Source organism: Ambystoma mexicanum, chromosome 3q, assembly GCF_040938575.1.
Source record: "Ambystoma mexicanum isolate Mex_15411 chromosome 3q, UKY_AmexF1_1, whole genome shotgun sequence".
NCBI classification, from domain to species: Eukaryota; Metazoa; Chordata; class Amphibia; order Caudata; family Ambystomatidae; genus Ambystoma; species Ambystoma mexicanum.
Window position 1 is genome coordinate 607872204 of NC_090926.1, and position 13990 is coordinate 607886193.

At 42.2% G+C, this 13990-nt stretch overlaps 1 protein-coding gene across 1 annotated transcript in view; it reads left to right on the forward strand.

Moving 5' to 3' along the window:
* Window positions 1–13990, forward strand: part of LOC138582818 (myosin-4-like) — a 196020-nt gene that overhangs the window by 87379 nt on the left and 94651 nt on the right. The window contains exon 15 of the mRNA XM_069654483.1: window positions 13295–13604. Coding sequence (XP_069510584.1) covers window positions 13295–13604 — 310 coding nt within the window. The remainder of the gene's footprint in view (window positions 1–13294; window positions 13605–13990) is intronic.

The window sequence follows — 13990 nt, forward strand, 5'->3', positions numbered from 1 at the left end:
AATACTCCAAAATAAAGAGAATGTCCATTCAAGGTTCTATAACAATATATATACTTGAGGTAAACACACCATTTGCAATTATAACTAAATACCTACACAAAACCCACCCATGAGGAAAGAACACAGAATATGCAAGGACACATCAGCCTGGGTAGTGAAACGGGGGTGAAAGGCATTCATAAAGTAAAATGTTTTTATAAAAGGATATGTTCTTGTGCTCACAGTAGATTAAGGAAACCCAACCAGTCTGTAGTGCCCTAAAATAGGCCAAGGTGGCAGTAATCAGTACATAATACCTTTCACTGTTCTTGGAGGTTTGAAAGCTTTGAACAAGGCTTCTTGATACTGTTTGTGTGGTTTGTATCTGGATTTAATGCAGTTTTCACATTGTTCCAGATGGTAAGCAGGTGTCGAGGTGGGGTTGGGCTGAAGTTCTTTGTGGTCCAAAGAAGTGCAGATCGTGAGAGCAACTGGGGCTATTGCAACAATCTGTTTAATGGCAACGATGTTAGTGACTGGATGTGCAGTTCAAGTCAGGTGGTCCGATGCAGGATTTGAAGGCCGTGGTTCTATGAAGCTTTGACAGTTAGTTTGTGTGCTGATAAAAATCCACAGCGAAGATGCTGGTGGTTCAAAATATGGCTTGAAGTAGAGTTTAACGAAATGCGGATCATGGGGCTACCAGGGTCGGTTTTACTGTCATTGAGAGATTGGCAACAATGATGTTTGCAGCTCAAACAGTGTTTTGAGTACAGTGGAAAAAAAAGAAGAACTTCAAGTTCGAGCTGAGGCAACAACACGCTCAGCTGATGCAGTGCAGTGGTTAACTGGTTTGAGAGTGTGGTACAATGGCTTGAAGATCAGTTGTCTGCCAGTGGCAGCTCCACAGGGCACAGTTGGTTTAAATGGGTTGAACGAGCTTGAATCATGGCTCACAGTTACTTGACAGCAAAAACACAGGGATCCTGACTGGCTTGGCTCTTAGGTTGGTGTGAATGATAATTCAGGGACTCAAGGATAATATTTGTCCTTATTTTCTGGCTACAATACACGGGAGGCTGGCACACACCTGCAGGAGGGTTCCTTCGGCTCATAAGTTCATCGGTACAATTGTAACTGCCAGAAATGCGGTTATTTCTCCAGCTGAAGTGCCCTTCCTAACCATCCCAATGAGCCTAGGATGGTTAGGGAGCATAGCTTGCCTCTGCCTTGGACTGTCAGTCTTCACCTCTGGCAGAGGGCTTTGGAAAGTCTACTTTCCCAGCAGAGTTCCAATGAATTTTCCCTCAGCTGTTTGTTCAAGAATGAAACAAAGAAGGAGCGGGGGAGTCCATCTTTTATAGCTAGAATCCCACAGGTGTTTTAACTAAATCTAGTCGTTTTAAGGGGTCTAATTCCTGTCCTTGAGACAAGTGGTCTGACATCATACCCAAAGTTATTTGTCTAAAGGAGGGTACAGGAGGGAAGGAGAGATAGAGGAAGAACCAGCATGATGGAATCTTCCTCAAACTATTCTGAGCTCCCTCTGTCTACAATAACTCCACCCGTTCCCTTGTAAATAACATCAAAGGCCTTTTTGGTATTCAGCACCCTGGTGTGAGTTCATCCTTTGAGGGTGGATGTGCCCTTTGGTTCCTGTTTGCCAGAACAGCTCCGGATGGGAGACTGCCATGCTGGGGAGAGATGTTACCAGACCTCACAAAGGGTCAAAATTGAGATGCCCATCCATTCAGTCTCTTGCCCTGTAAGTGGCAGGGCTAGGCTGACTGACCAGAATACTGACAATCCTTCACAACTGGCCTGGACTCACAGTGCTGACACATGTATGATATCTGAAGTCGTTCATTATAGTTATGTGAACTATTATCCACCATACCCTTAACTCAGGCATGACTTTATATTTAAAGATTAAGCTGCCACTAGAATAGTCATTCCTGATGACCATCCTGGTTTGGAACAGAGGTGCAGTATACAAATGCAGCCTCTGCACTGAAATGGCTTGGCTGTCATAGCATCTGTCAAATGGGCACCTGTGACCACTGGAGCTGCTCTGTGTCACTGGGGAGCTGGCGCTCCAGATTGGGATACTGATTCAGCTGGGCAGAGGTATACACTATGCTTTTGTGATGGAGATTATGAAGGAAGATCTTTTTAGCACATCTCCTTTTTGAGATATAATTATCTGTATCATTTGTTCATTAATAGAAATAAAAGTAACAGGGCTTGTACACCCTTGCCAGATTGCAATCCGTAACAATAGTACTTTTGTAATGTCCAATTACACATTTGAATTTTTAAAAGTGTTACTGTGACAAATCAACTTCCAGGGCAAAAGTGGTCCAGGGATGAATATCGATTTCTAAACCATCAATAAACCCCACACCTCTAGTACACCAGAAAGGATCCGAACAGATTGGAATACAAGTAAATTAGAAGACCTTCTTGTCCAATGTTGGTAATGTAGACAGAACAGCAGTTTTATCTCTGCAATGTCTTTGTTTCTTTGCAACACAGCAAAAATACAATTATTACCCAATGATAAAAGGGACTGTCCAGTCAAGGTTGTATACAAATATCTACTTTATTATTGCTACAATAGACAGTTCTAGCACACTACAATTACAACCCACACTGTAAAGAAACACAGAGGACAGACAGTTTCACAAAGGAAAGGTATTCACTCTGGATACTGACAGTAATATAGTTGGTAAAGTAAAGGAAAAGTGAATCCACATAGGAGAAGCTCTGTTAGTGACAAGGATTGAGATGGAAACTAGAATGGGACCATGTATACACAAGGGCCATAATACATACGTAGGAACCAAGCAAGAGGATTTGCGATCCGTGCGAACATGGGCATGGGTTTCAGCTAACGCTGTGGAATTGATTCCAGTATACAGGCATCCCAATGTGGGTATTATTTGGTAAGAGTGATACACACATTTCCAGGAGAAGGTTCTCTATGTTACAGCATTATCTGTCTAATAAATAGGACAACACATCAATGTCTTCATTTCTACACGTTTTGCCTTGAGAAAGACCCGGAAGGGTCGAAACACCTGTCAGCAGATCTGACACAACATATTAAAATGTCTATTTACAACCTCTTGCTTGGTTGCAACTTATGTATTATGGCCCTTGTATATACATGGTCCCATTCTAATTCCCATCTCAATCCTTGGCACTAGCAGCCCTTCTCCTATGTGGATTAACTTTTCCTTCATTGTACGTCTTAGTAGGGTCGAGGTACCTACTAGTTCCACAAGGGTGCAGCAGCTAGTATATTCACTCTAATTCTGTGCTACTCAGTATACCTTTCTTTTGCCCAAGTGCTCTCAATACCTGGCACACCTTGAATCGCCTTTGTGCTGTAGTTGGTAAAGTAATCAGTCTTACAGTTCAAGGTTACTGGTTTCAACACCAAAGGGGCAAAGGGTCGTAACTGTCCCTAGGGGCCTTCAGAGATGGCACAGGTGGGCAGAACCAACATGTACCTGGTGCTGAAAACATTGAGACAGCCTGTGAGACAGAGTTAGTGGCAGGAGACTGCTGGAGACTGCTGCAGGTACCAGGCAGCAGGCAGTTCAGCAAGCGAAGCTGGACGGACATCTGCAGGGTGTCTGGTGTGGCAGCTCAGAGCCAAGAATCGTTGTCTTTGTGCTGGTTAGCGGATCTGGAATGCTGGTCGAGGCATCCCAGATGGGTCTGGTCACTGCATCATGACAACATTCAGCGGTGCAGCTGGATATAGTTGAGGACTCGTCTGTCTCAAAATTGCCTTTAAAAAGATAGACGCTGGATGATGCTTGTGTGGCACTCCTTCCAGGTTCTTTGCAGGGCTCGTGTCCTTTCAAGGCAGACAGCCCAAAGCTCAGGAGGGTGTTAGCAGGAAACAGCCTTGTCCTTTGTCCAGACATTCTCCAGCTTTTCCCACCTAGTCAGAACCTAACAGGGCACGCTGTGTGCTGGCTGGGTACCGGTTCTGGAGCTGCTGGATGGTTCCTCTTAGTCTGGTATCTCCCTTTGTTCCTGGGAGATGTTTAGGGGAGGGATCTTGCTACCCTCTTGGAACTCCTGGTGGAAGATGTAAGGTAGACTGTACCTTCAGCCCAGGTCCAAATTAGTCCCTTCTTACTCCTTGCAAAGTCTTCAGATGATCTGCTAAGTGAGGGGTTCAGCCGTCTTTTAAGGCCAAATGGGCCCCAGTGTTTGGTGTAGGCTAAGCCTACCTTAATGAACCAATCCTGGGTCCCCACCAACAATCTTCTGTTATGCAAGAGGTCAGGACCAGAGTGCTCTGCAACAGGAACAGACCAGGGGGTGACAACAAATACCTAAGTCCCACCCATCTTCCTGTCTGTTGTAGATCAAAGTGTCTCTCTGGTTAACTGAGCCCTCTGTGACTCTAGATTAAAGCACACGTTTTCCCTTGAAGCATGTTGTCTCCCTCAAACCACATACTTCTCCCTTCTGAAAGGGGTCAGCTCTGCAGCGGTTTACCTACAGTAAATAGCGGACCCAGACATGCATTTCATTGCCTTTCATAAAGAGGGGTGGGAACTAGCTTCAAGGTGACACATTGCACACCAAAGGGGTGTTAGTCTTGCCTTCCTGTCGTCTCTGCAGCAACCAAGCCCACTAGGCAGGCTTGCCTCAATTATTTCTCATTAGTAAGCACTGCCACCAGCCGGAGAACAAAAGAAGGCAGATCAATGGAGCCTTTGATATTTTAATTAGGCTTCTCATGGCTGGAGAAAGGTGTGCCTTCCCCCTTCTTGGATTGCTTTGATGTACCTAGGGCTGTCACATTCCATGTGAATATGACAGGGAAGATGGCACCTGTAGGCTGTGTCTTCCCAGAGTACAGGTGACTATGTGTTTGTTGCGGGAAGCAGACGAAATGGGTGCGGAATGGCCGCACTCATTTCTCTGAGGTTGGTCTCCCATCATTCATTTTCATTTATCAAAAAATCACAAAAGCCCAGGTGAGCGCACTCTCCCTCTGTGGATGGTCAAATTCCTCACAGTTACTGGTAGGGGATGTGGTCTAGATTTCCTGGTGGCCAAGTCGATTGTGTTCCAACCAGGCCCATGGTTCCTAATCCTGGCTTCACCACCAAACATTGTGGCCTTTCGGGAAATGCACTTCACCACCTAGTTCCTGTAAATTGTTGAATCTATAAAGTGAGTATTTAATAAACAACAGTATGGTGTGCCATCCAGCACTGTCCCAATTAAATACTGTCTCCACTTTCCCATAACCTCCTGGTTCGTGTTATCCTCAACCAAACTACAAATACCCAGCTATTTGAGGGGCTCATGTTACATAGTATTTGCACAGTATCTTTCTTATTCAATTATTATTTTTTTTTTGTGGAAAGTTTAATTCCCATGGTTGGACCAGCAATATCTTTCATTAAGGTCTGATTAACTAGTACCATGCTATTGGCCAATACTTTCTAAGACCATTATTATTTCTCTGGAAATTACGTCACCCCCTCTTTGAGAGCTGCATACAGATGACACTGTTCGTAGAACTGGGGATATGCAGGGCGACATCCCCTTATCGGTGGGTGGAGGGGTTCGATCACTTTACCACTACCCACAGAAAGTCTTTCCAAAACAACTGAGATTTTCTTGTAACCTCAGGGAACCATTCAGCTGATCACAGATCTTGGCTCATAACACACGAAGAGCACTTCTGCTGTTTCTTTCTCGATTATCTCTTTCCATTGATAGAGTTTGGCCTGCCTAAATCACAGGAAGAGGCAGATGAAGCAGCTTGTACTCTGGAGAGCTTTCAAAGCTGGAGGTATCTGCTCATGACTCTAAAGATTAAGCCATGCTTTTGCAGCTTTGTTCTGCATTCTTTGAAGTGTCTGGATTTGGGCTCTGGACAGGCCATTGTACACCGTCTTACAATAAGAGAACCTCATGGGCTTGAGAGATCTATGTAATAATTTAAGTGGGGAATAGTATCTTTATCGTATTCAGCTGATAGTTTATGCTCCAAACTAAAGCATGAACCTGACACAGGAGTCTAGGCAATCAATATGCCTCGGTTTTTTTTATGTGGACACAGAAAGGTTAGTTGCTGCCAGTGATTGAGGCCAGGTGAATGTATGACTTGTCTCTGACCCCAGGCTTTGAAGCAGGGATAAAAAGGTGAATTTTGCTCATCCTGTGTTGGTTGTGTCTACAGAGATCTGATTTACGGAAGCATCTTCCCATCCAAAGAGAATTTCAGTCATGTCACTGTGTATTTAGAATTGACGTTAGTGAGGCTCAATGAGTTGGGCAAGAAAATGGGCGCACACCTAATAACTAGCAGCGGGACTAGGAAAGAACCATGCAGGCAGTCAACCCTGCCTTTTAAGATATTAGAGCATGCTGATCAGATTCTGACGTGTCTGCTTTGATTGGAGAGATATCTGATTATGATTAAGGCTTAATAACTTTATTTACACATATATGTTTGCTTTGTTCTGTAGATGTCTTCTCGTTTAGGCCAAGTGCTAAACAGTAACACTTACATCATTGTACTTAAATTAGAGTAACACATTCTTGACTTCAGTGCACAAAAGAAGGCAGACATTGGTTAAAATGTGGCGTTGTCCCATGGCAGAATGGGTGAATTCAGCACTGTTTCACTGGTGAGGTAGACAGGGTAGGAATGTAGCACAAGTGTAGCTAGAGAGTATAATTGTAAAAGGGTACCTGTATAGGTACGGCCACCCCCTTGATGCCCCAGGCATATTGTCAAGAAGGATAGATGTTATGGTAGTGTGAAAAGATGAATACACTTGTGGGCCCAATGTTGAGGTTGGATTGGTGGTGAAGAACACCAGCATCTCTCTGGAACTTCTGGCAGTACTCGGCTGGAATATACATCCAGTTCCCTGAGATTGTTGTTTCATTATGAAGAAATTGTGCTGTCTGGTGCCAATGTTGGGGGTGCATTCTGCTCGTCCTTTGGGGTGAGGTGCAGCCACTCACTGGATGTGCACAGCAAGCAACCAGGAGAGCCATGGTTTATTTTGTTTTTCATGCATTATGCATCAATCATGAATGAGCCAGGGACATCTTTGGTTAATTGTTTATTTATGGGGAGACAAAATTCAGCCTCTTCAACAACATGGATACAGAACATGTATGGATTTGCCTGGGCAGGTCCGGATGCTATCAAATACAGCAGTGAGGTTCTCAAGGGGAATGATGTGGTTGAGTAGTGTGCAGTCTGGGTGGGATGTTATGTACATTCCTTTTTGCTACTGAGTCCTGCGTTCAGAATCATTATTCACAGAGGTTATCTGTTCATTGAATGAGAATCCAAAAGCATTTATCCAAGCCTATTTTGTTGATTGTGAACAATACAGGTATAGAAAACAAGGAGTTTCCTCAATCTTACAGAGTACTGTAAGCAAATATATTCTTCTTATAAAATATGTACATCTGTCAGCAGATAGGAAAGCCCCTGATGAGTTTTTCAGGATGCAGAGGTGTTAAAAGAGGGAAGCTGGTTTATGGCAGAGGATGGCTGCAGGGAGTGAGGTTTTAGATGGGGAATTTGATCATATTTGGGGCTGAAACATTAATAAAAGGAACATTACAACAGTGAGTAGACACATTGTATAATTTCTAAATGTCACAGTATTTTCAAAAGCAGCTCTGGTAATGGCACTGAGGTGTCTTACAGCCCAACAAGAGGCAGGTTCCCCCTCAATAGACCTCCCACCAATTGCCTACAAACAACCTCCTCCATCTCCTACTCAGGCTATCCACATTCGTACACTGTGCAGGCAGGCTATTATAGTCTGGTATCTCCCCCTTTTGGACGATACCTATGAACATGATTGCACCTGTATATTGTAGAATGGGCTACCCTGTATTTGGGCCATGTGACTGTAGATATGTGGGTTGTAAAGTGTTTGGCCTGGTGTTATATATACTCCAGCCACCATTTTGGATTTTAAATTGGCCTTGCACATCCTGGTGTGCTCATCTTTGTTGTTAATGTCAATCTTTTGAGGCGGTCGAATGTCAACTCTGTAATCCCTATGATGCTAGTGGGAACTGGGAAATGTTTGTTTGTTCTGGCTCTCACAATGTAAACACCTGTAATTTTCTTTGTTATTAGGTTTGTTTGTCAAGTGCAACATTGTATCAGTGGGATTGCCATAAACTGTACTGGTCTGACTCACTTTTTCAAATGATTCCTTCAACTTCTGCGTAGAAGAAATAAATGTATGCAAATACTTGCTTGTTAATTCTGAATGAAAAAACTGTGTTCCCTTAAAGGAAACTATGAATTCCAATTGTTAGTGTGAGGGTCTGGTTAATGGGTTTGAATGGCTCTTCAAGAGTACTGGTAATGTAGTAAGGTCTGTTCTCAAGGGTTTTGTAGCTGTCCATCTTACCATTGGTGTGTGGGTGTATGAGTGCTCCTATGACTGCCCCCTGCCTTAGTGCGTAGATGTTACATTCATTTTCTTGCTAAACAACACTAGAAATGTAATACTGCGTAATTAAAAATCTATTCACAGTTTAATCATTATCTTGCTTATCTATTAGCATGCCTGACTGTTATTTACTCCTGTATATCAAAACATGACTTACGTCTCTTGTTTCCATCTTACTCAATTAAGTCCAGCTCTTTTAGGATTTTGACTACCTCGATTGTTAACGGTGTCTGATGTCCGGCAATGAACAATTCCCAAAATGATTCTGTGTCTAGCCACTCCATGTGATCGAAAAAGCAGCCCTATCGAGCTGCTCTTAGTTCTCTTATTCCTGTGCATGATATCAAAATGTGCTTCAGTGATTGCACTATAGTACTCCTGCAAAGACCACATTCTGGGGCTTGGTGGAATAATTCTCTCACTGTCAGAACTTCCTTCGATTGGACTAAGTTTAGGCAAGCTCTGAGGAAGGCTGTTCTTATAACAGGATCAGGGAGATCAGGGAGATGCGAGATATTTGGGAGGAAATGTTTTGGCTTGTCCAGTTGCGACTAAAATTTAAAGATTCTGTAAGATCTCCTCTTCGCTATGCTTTTAATCCAATTTGTGCATGCCAGTGCTAGTTTGATGCCAATTGGATTGTCTTCTAGATCCACTAAGGTATGGTCACATGTCCCCAGTAAAGACATCACATACCTTTCCAGTCAATTTAGGAAGTAATTTCCTTTATTCTCTTTGTATGTCTCTATATAAGGAGTTTTCTGGTGGCATCATTATGTTACTTTAGAGTCCAATGTTTTACCAATTGATCACTGTTTGCAGAGTGGAACAGCCTAGTTCATTTATTAGGCTACTGATTGGGTAGCTTGTTGGAAGACAGAGTACATATTTCCATAACTGTCCTTCCATGCGATCCCAAATGATTAGCTGTTCTGTCGGAATGGTTTCATATACATAGATAATGGCTGGGACTACCTTCGCTCCATAGAAAAGCAAAGGCGTTATTGAAAATATGCAGTAGACTGCATACAAAGTTTTCATTTGAGCTCCTAGTGAAATTAGTTTAAAATCTAGATCTTGTTTGTGTGGCCTGCACTTTAATTCCCAGATAGATACATTAATTCTTCCTCTTAATTGATTGGTTTTGTAGGAGCCAGGTTTTTTTAAAGGTCAGTATTTGCAACTTTTCTGGGTTTGCTATTAAGATATTTTTATGTGCATACCACTCAAATGCACATAATAGTCGTAGAGAAGCTAGAGTAAAGTCTAATAGGAGCACATCATCGGTGTAGCGCTATCCACTGTATAAATTGATGGCAAGGTACAAATTAAACAGGCATGCTGCTATGATATATCCCTGTGGCACTCCAATCTTTGTTGGGATCTTACCAGTTAGGTCTTCTTCAGCATTTAGCCGCATTTGCATCAATGTTTCTGTGTAGAGAGATCGTATTAGTGCTAGGAGGCCTTTTAGAATTCCCCATGCATTCAGTTTTTCCCATAGGCGGTTTCTGTTGATCATATCAAAGGTCCGAGAGAGGTCTAGCCATGCTCCATTCAATGGTTGCCCTTTATAGGATTGCTGTGAGATGACTGACAATATTAATCCATTTAGAGATGTGTATAGCCCTTTGCAAAAACCTGTGTGGAATTTACTTGGAATACTGTTCTGGCTAATCCACTCTTCGAGATTTCACAGGACCACTGCAGTGAATATCTTCCCATCTACATCTAATAATGTAATTGGCCGATAATTCACAGGTATTTCTCGGTCGCCCTTTTTGTGTATAAGTATTACAATTGCCCTCTTCCAGGATGATGGGAGATATTGTTTGCATGTGGCATCTGCAAATAGTGTACTTGTCCTGCAGAGATCAATGTCTGACTTTAGAATTGCATTGGTTAGTCGATTGGGGCCCGCTGTTCTAGAGGATGAGGATTTCCTGATCAGTTCCTTGATTAGGTCTTCATCATAATTTAAAGTGCCAAGCTGCTGGAGCTTTGATCTCTGGCGCTGTATTGACCTCAGCCTGATAAATCTCCTTTAAATAGGCTGTCCATATTGCTTCCAGAATCACATTGCTTCTGAAATTTCAGTGTGGAAATTCATTTCCTTAGTGTTCTATTTTTGTTCTGGGACTCCTCATCAAATTCATGTAAATTAATTTTGGCTTTGAGCGAATAGAGAGCTCTTGGACGCTCTATCTCCCATGGAACATTTGTAAACTCTTCAGGGGAGCATATTCTCCCGGCTGTCTCTTCTGTTGCCTTAGATATGATTGTGCGTAGTTTGTTGTTTAGGACTTTGCCTCTTTGTATTTTCTTACACGTTTTTTAGCGCCATTCACCACCACGCTCTCTGTGTATTTCTTAGCACGTATTGTTGAACGTGTTTTATCATGGCTGAGAGTTTCTTATGGTCACTAGTGCCTTCATTTAAGATGTCTAATAACAAACAATGATCATAAAGGTGTCTGGATAATCGATGCACTGTTTCCTCTTTCCCAAGTTGCTTGTGGTGGAATGTATCCTTTTATATTATTGATTTGTCTTGCAATGGTATACATTGAGAATTCAAGTCTCCAAGTATCAGAATGTTGATCTTCTTGTATTTCACGTTGATTTCGGACAGTAGGTCAGAGAGTGATTGTAGGAGATTTTTCAAGCTCATGCTCCCAGGGTTGAAATTCACGTTGATCTGTCTTATTGATGTGGTGTTTTTGAATGTTATTTTGGCTGCAAGTAGTCCTCTGCATTCAGAGTGAATCTGTTCTAACGTCTCACATACAGGAATTCTGATGGCTATCATTAGGCCGTCTGCTGGTCGGCCTTTGGCTTTTGCTGTAGGCAGTCGTTCAATAGTTGTAAACCCATCCAGTTTTAAAGTTCCCAAGTATCCACGTTTTTGGAAATAGATAAAGGGCCTAATCACAAGTCCGGTAGTAACCGTGCTAGTAAAACCGGCAGGTTGCCGCCAGACTTGTGAATTTTACCAGTGCCTGGCTTGCCGGCAACACAGGGGGATCACAACCCCGGCGTTCCGGGAAGCCAGGCGCCGGTTATTGTAAATCCCCATTCCCATTTGAGTCACGTAAGACTCAAAGGGAATGGGGAACACAGAAGCACCGGCACCGTTAATAACGGTGCCGGTGATTCTGTGAAACTCTGCAGGTGGGTGCCATTCCGCCCACCAAGTCTGACCCTGGCCGGTAACAACGGTTTCGGTAAGCCTACCAGCACCGTTGTTACCAGACCGGCATAGATAGAATGAGGCCCAATGTCTTGGTTTGCAAAAATGTCCTCTTTTGTGGATTTGCCCAGGAAGGATGTCGATCCCCTTGTGTTCCACCCTAATATCCGTAACTGACTGACTACTAGAGAGAATTTGGGTTGTCCCGTAATTTTTCGTCTACCAAACTGATTATTTCTGGTACCAGCGCCCACATAGCAGATTTTTGATTCAGCAGGTTGTCTTACTTGGGTTGGTTGTTCTGTTTGTTTGCTCCCCCATGCGATTGTACTTCACTTACTTACTATGTTGGCTTGTCTCCATCGTTTTATTGAGTAGAGTGTCCTGCTCAACTATTGGGCTCGGTGAAATTTCAATCCCCAGCCTTTTAAACTGGGTTGTATGTGCCAATAAAGCACCCCCTCCAATTTGTAATTTTAGGCCTACTTCCACTATATGGAAGCGACCTTGCTGTGGAAACGAAACACATTCTATGTCATTTGAATAGAATAAGTGTACATCTGGAATTTTCTTGGTGATAGCTAGTATCCTGGATCTATTTAGTGCTCTAGAGTTTGCCCCACTTTGTATTTGCTGGAGCCACACAAATGGAATCGCAAACGGAGCCGAGATGGCTATGGTGTTTTGCATCAACTTTTGTTCTTGAGCACAGAGCTCTGGGCCATTATTTAATGGCGTTGGCAGTGTAATCTCCTGGGTGGCTTGTGTATTCCTGCCTTGAGGAACGTTCTTTGCTTGCCCAATTATGATTTGGCTCACATTTGATTAATCAATATGCCCAATACACTTTAATAGATGTATCATGGAGCAAAATTAGAACACAGAGCTGCAATATATATTTTTCTTAAATGACATTATTAACGTGCCCTTGTTCGCTTAAAGATATTTCCATAATTTTGCAATTTTAGCACCCACAACTCCTTTATACTTTGGAATAACGTCCATGTCATTTTCATTAAACATTTCAATTGATGTAGATTCTCTAATTACCTTGAAAGAATTGTATAAATGTTTATTGATGAATTCTAAGCAGTCCAACTATTTTTAAACTACTTTTGAATACACGTTTAAGAATGTTGGCTTCTTTGTTCTATACATTAAACCCGTAAATAAACAATGGATACACAAAGGTCGGGCTTGTTTGTTAGCTCTAAAGAACTTTTAAAACGTTTAAAACGTTTGTTTTGCCCACACGTTTGTTTAGAATAGTATCTTTAAGACAGACACGGTCCGCAAACTGATACTTTCCCACACATATTATGTTGAAGTTTGATGTTTCCAGTGGAATAAAATAGTGGCTCTTTCATTCAAAATGATACATTGAGAAAGCATTTTGACTAATATCTAATCACATTAGACACTGAGAGCCCAAAAGTCTCGAGGTGAAGATGTATTGTGAAGATATTTTAATGTTGTATTCATGGTTGCAAACAAAATATATTGGGGTGTATGGGAAACATCGGTCGAACCATCCAATCATATGTGTGTTTTATGCTTTGATTATCCCTTAAATAATTGACAAATTTACTTTATCCTGTTAACACAACGTCATTTCTTTTTTTTTTTTTTCTTTTTTTTTTTTTAGCCAATGGGAATTTTTTCAATTCTGGAAGAAGAATGCATGTTCCCAAAAGCTACAGACACAACCTTTAAGAACAAGTTATTTGACCAGCATCTAGGCAAATCGCCCAATTTCCAGAAACCCAAGCCTAGCAAAGGAAAGAATGAAGCTCATTTTTCTCTTGCTCACTACGCGGGCACCGTAGATTACAACGTCACTGGATGGCTGGAGAAGAACAAGGATCCTCTGAATGAAACTGTGGTGGGCTTGTACCAGAAATCACCAGTGAAACTCTTGGCCTCTTTATTTTGCACATTTTCTTCAAGTGATTCAGGTAAGAGAATAGATGTTTCAAAGCTCTGGATGCATAAATAGAACAGCCAATTCAAATTCAAATTCATATGCATATAGCGTTCTGATACCACTACTGAGGGAAATTATTGAGCTCACTTTTTTTAATTGCTGGGAATGCACAGCATTATTTTCATTAATGTTTAGATCGTCTGAGTTGATTTAAAAAGAAAAAACACCATTCTCATTCAAGTGAGTCTTAGCCAACCCAAAAGGGACCATTCTAGCCATAAACGCTATGCAATGTCCACTCTCCCTGAGACCTAATTCTACCCCTGGTGTCTTTTTGCCACATTGCACCTTACAAGTAAGGTGTGGCCTGAGCCCATAGGCACAGAACAGATAGTCCAGATTAACAACTGGACATAC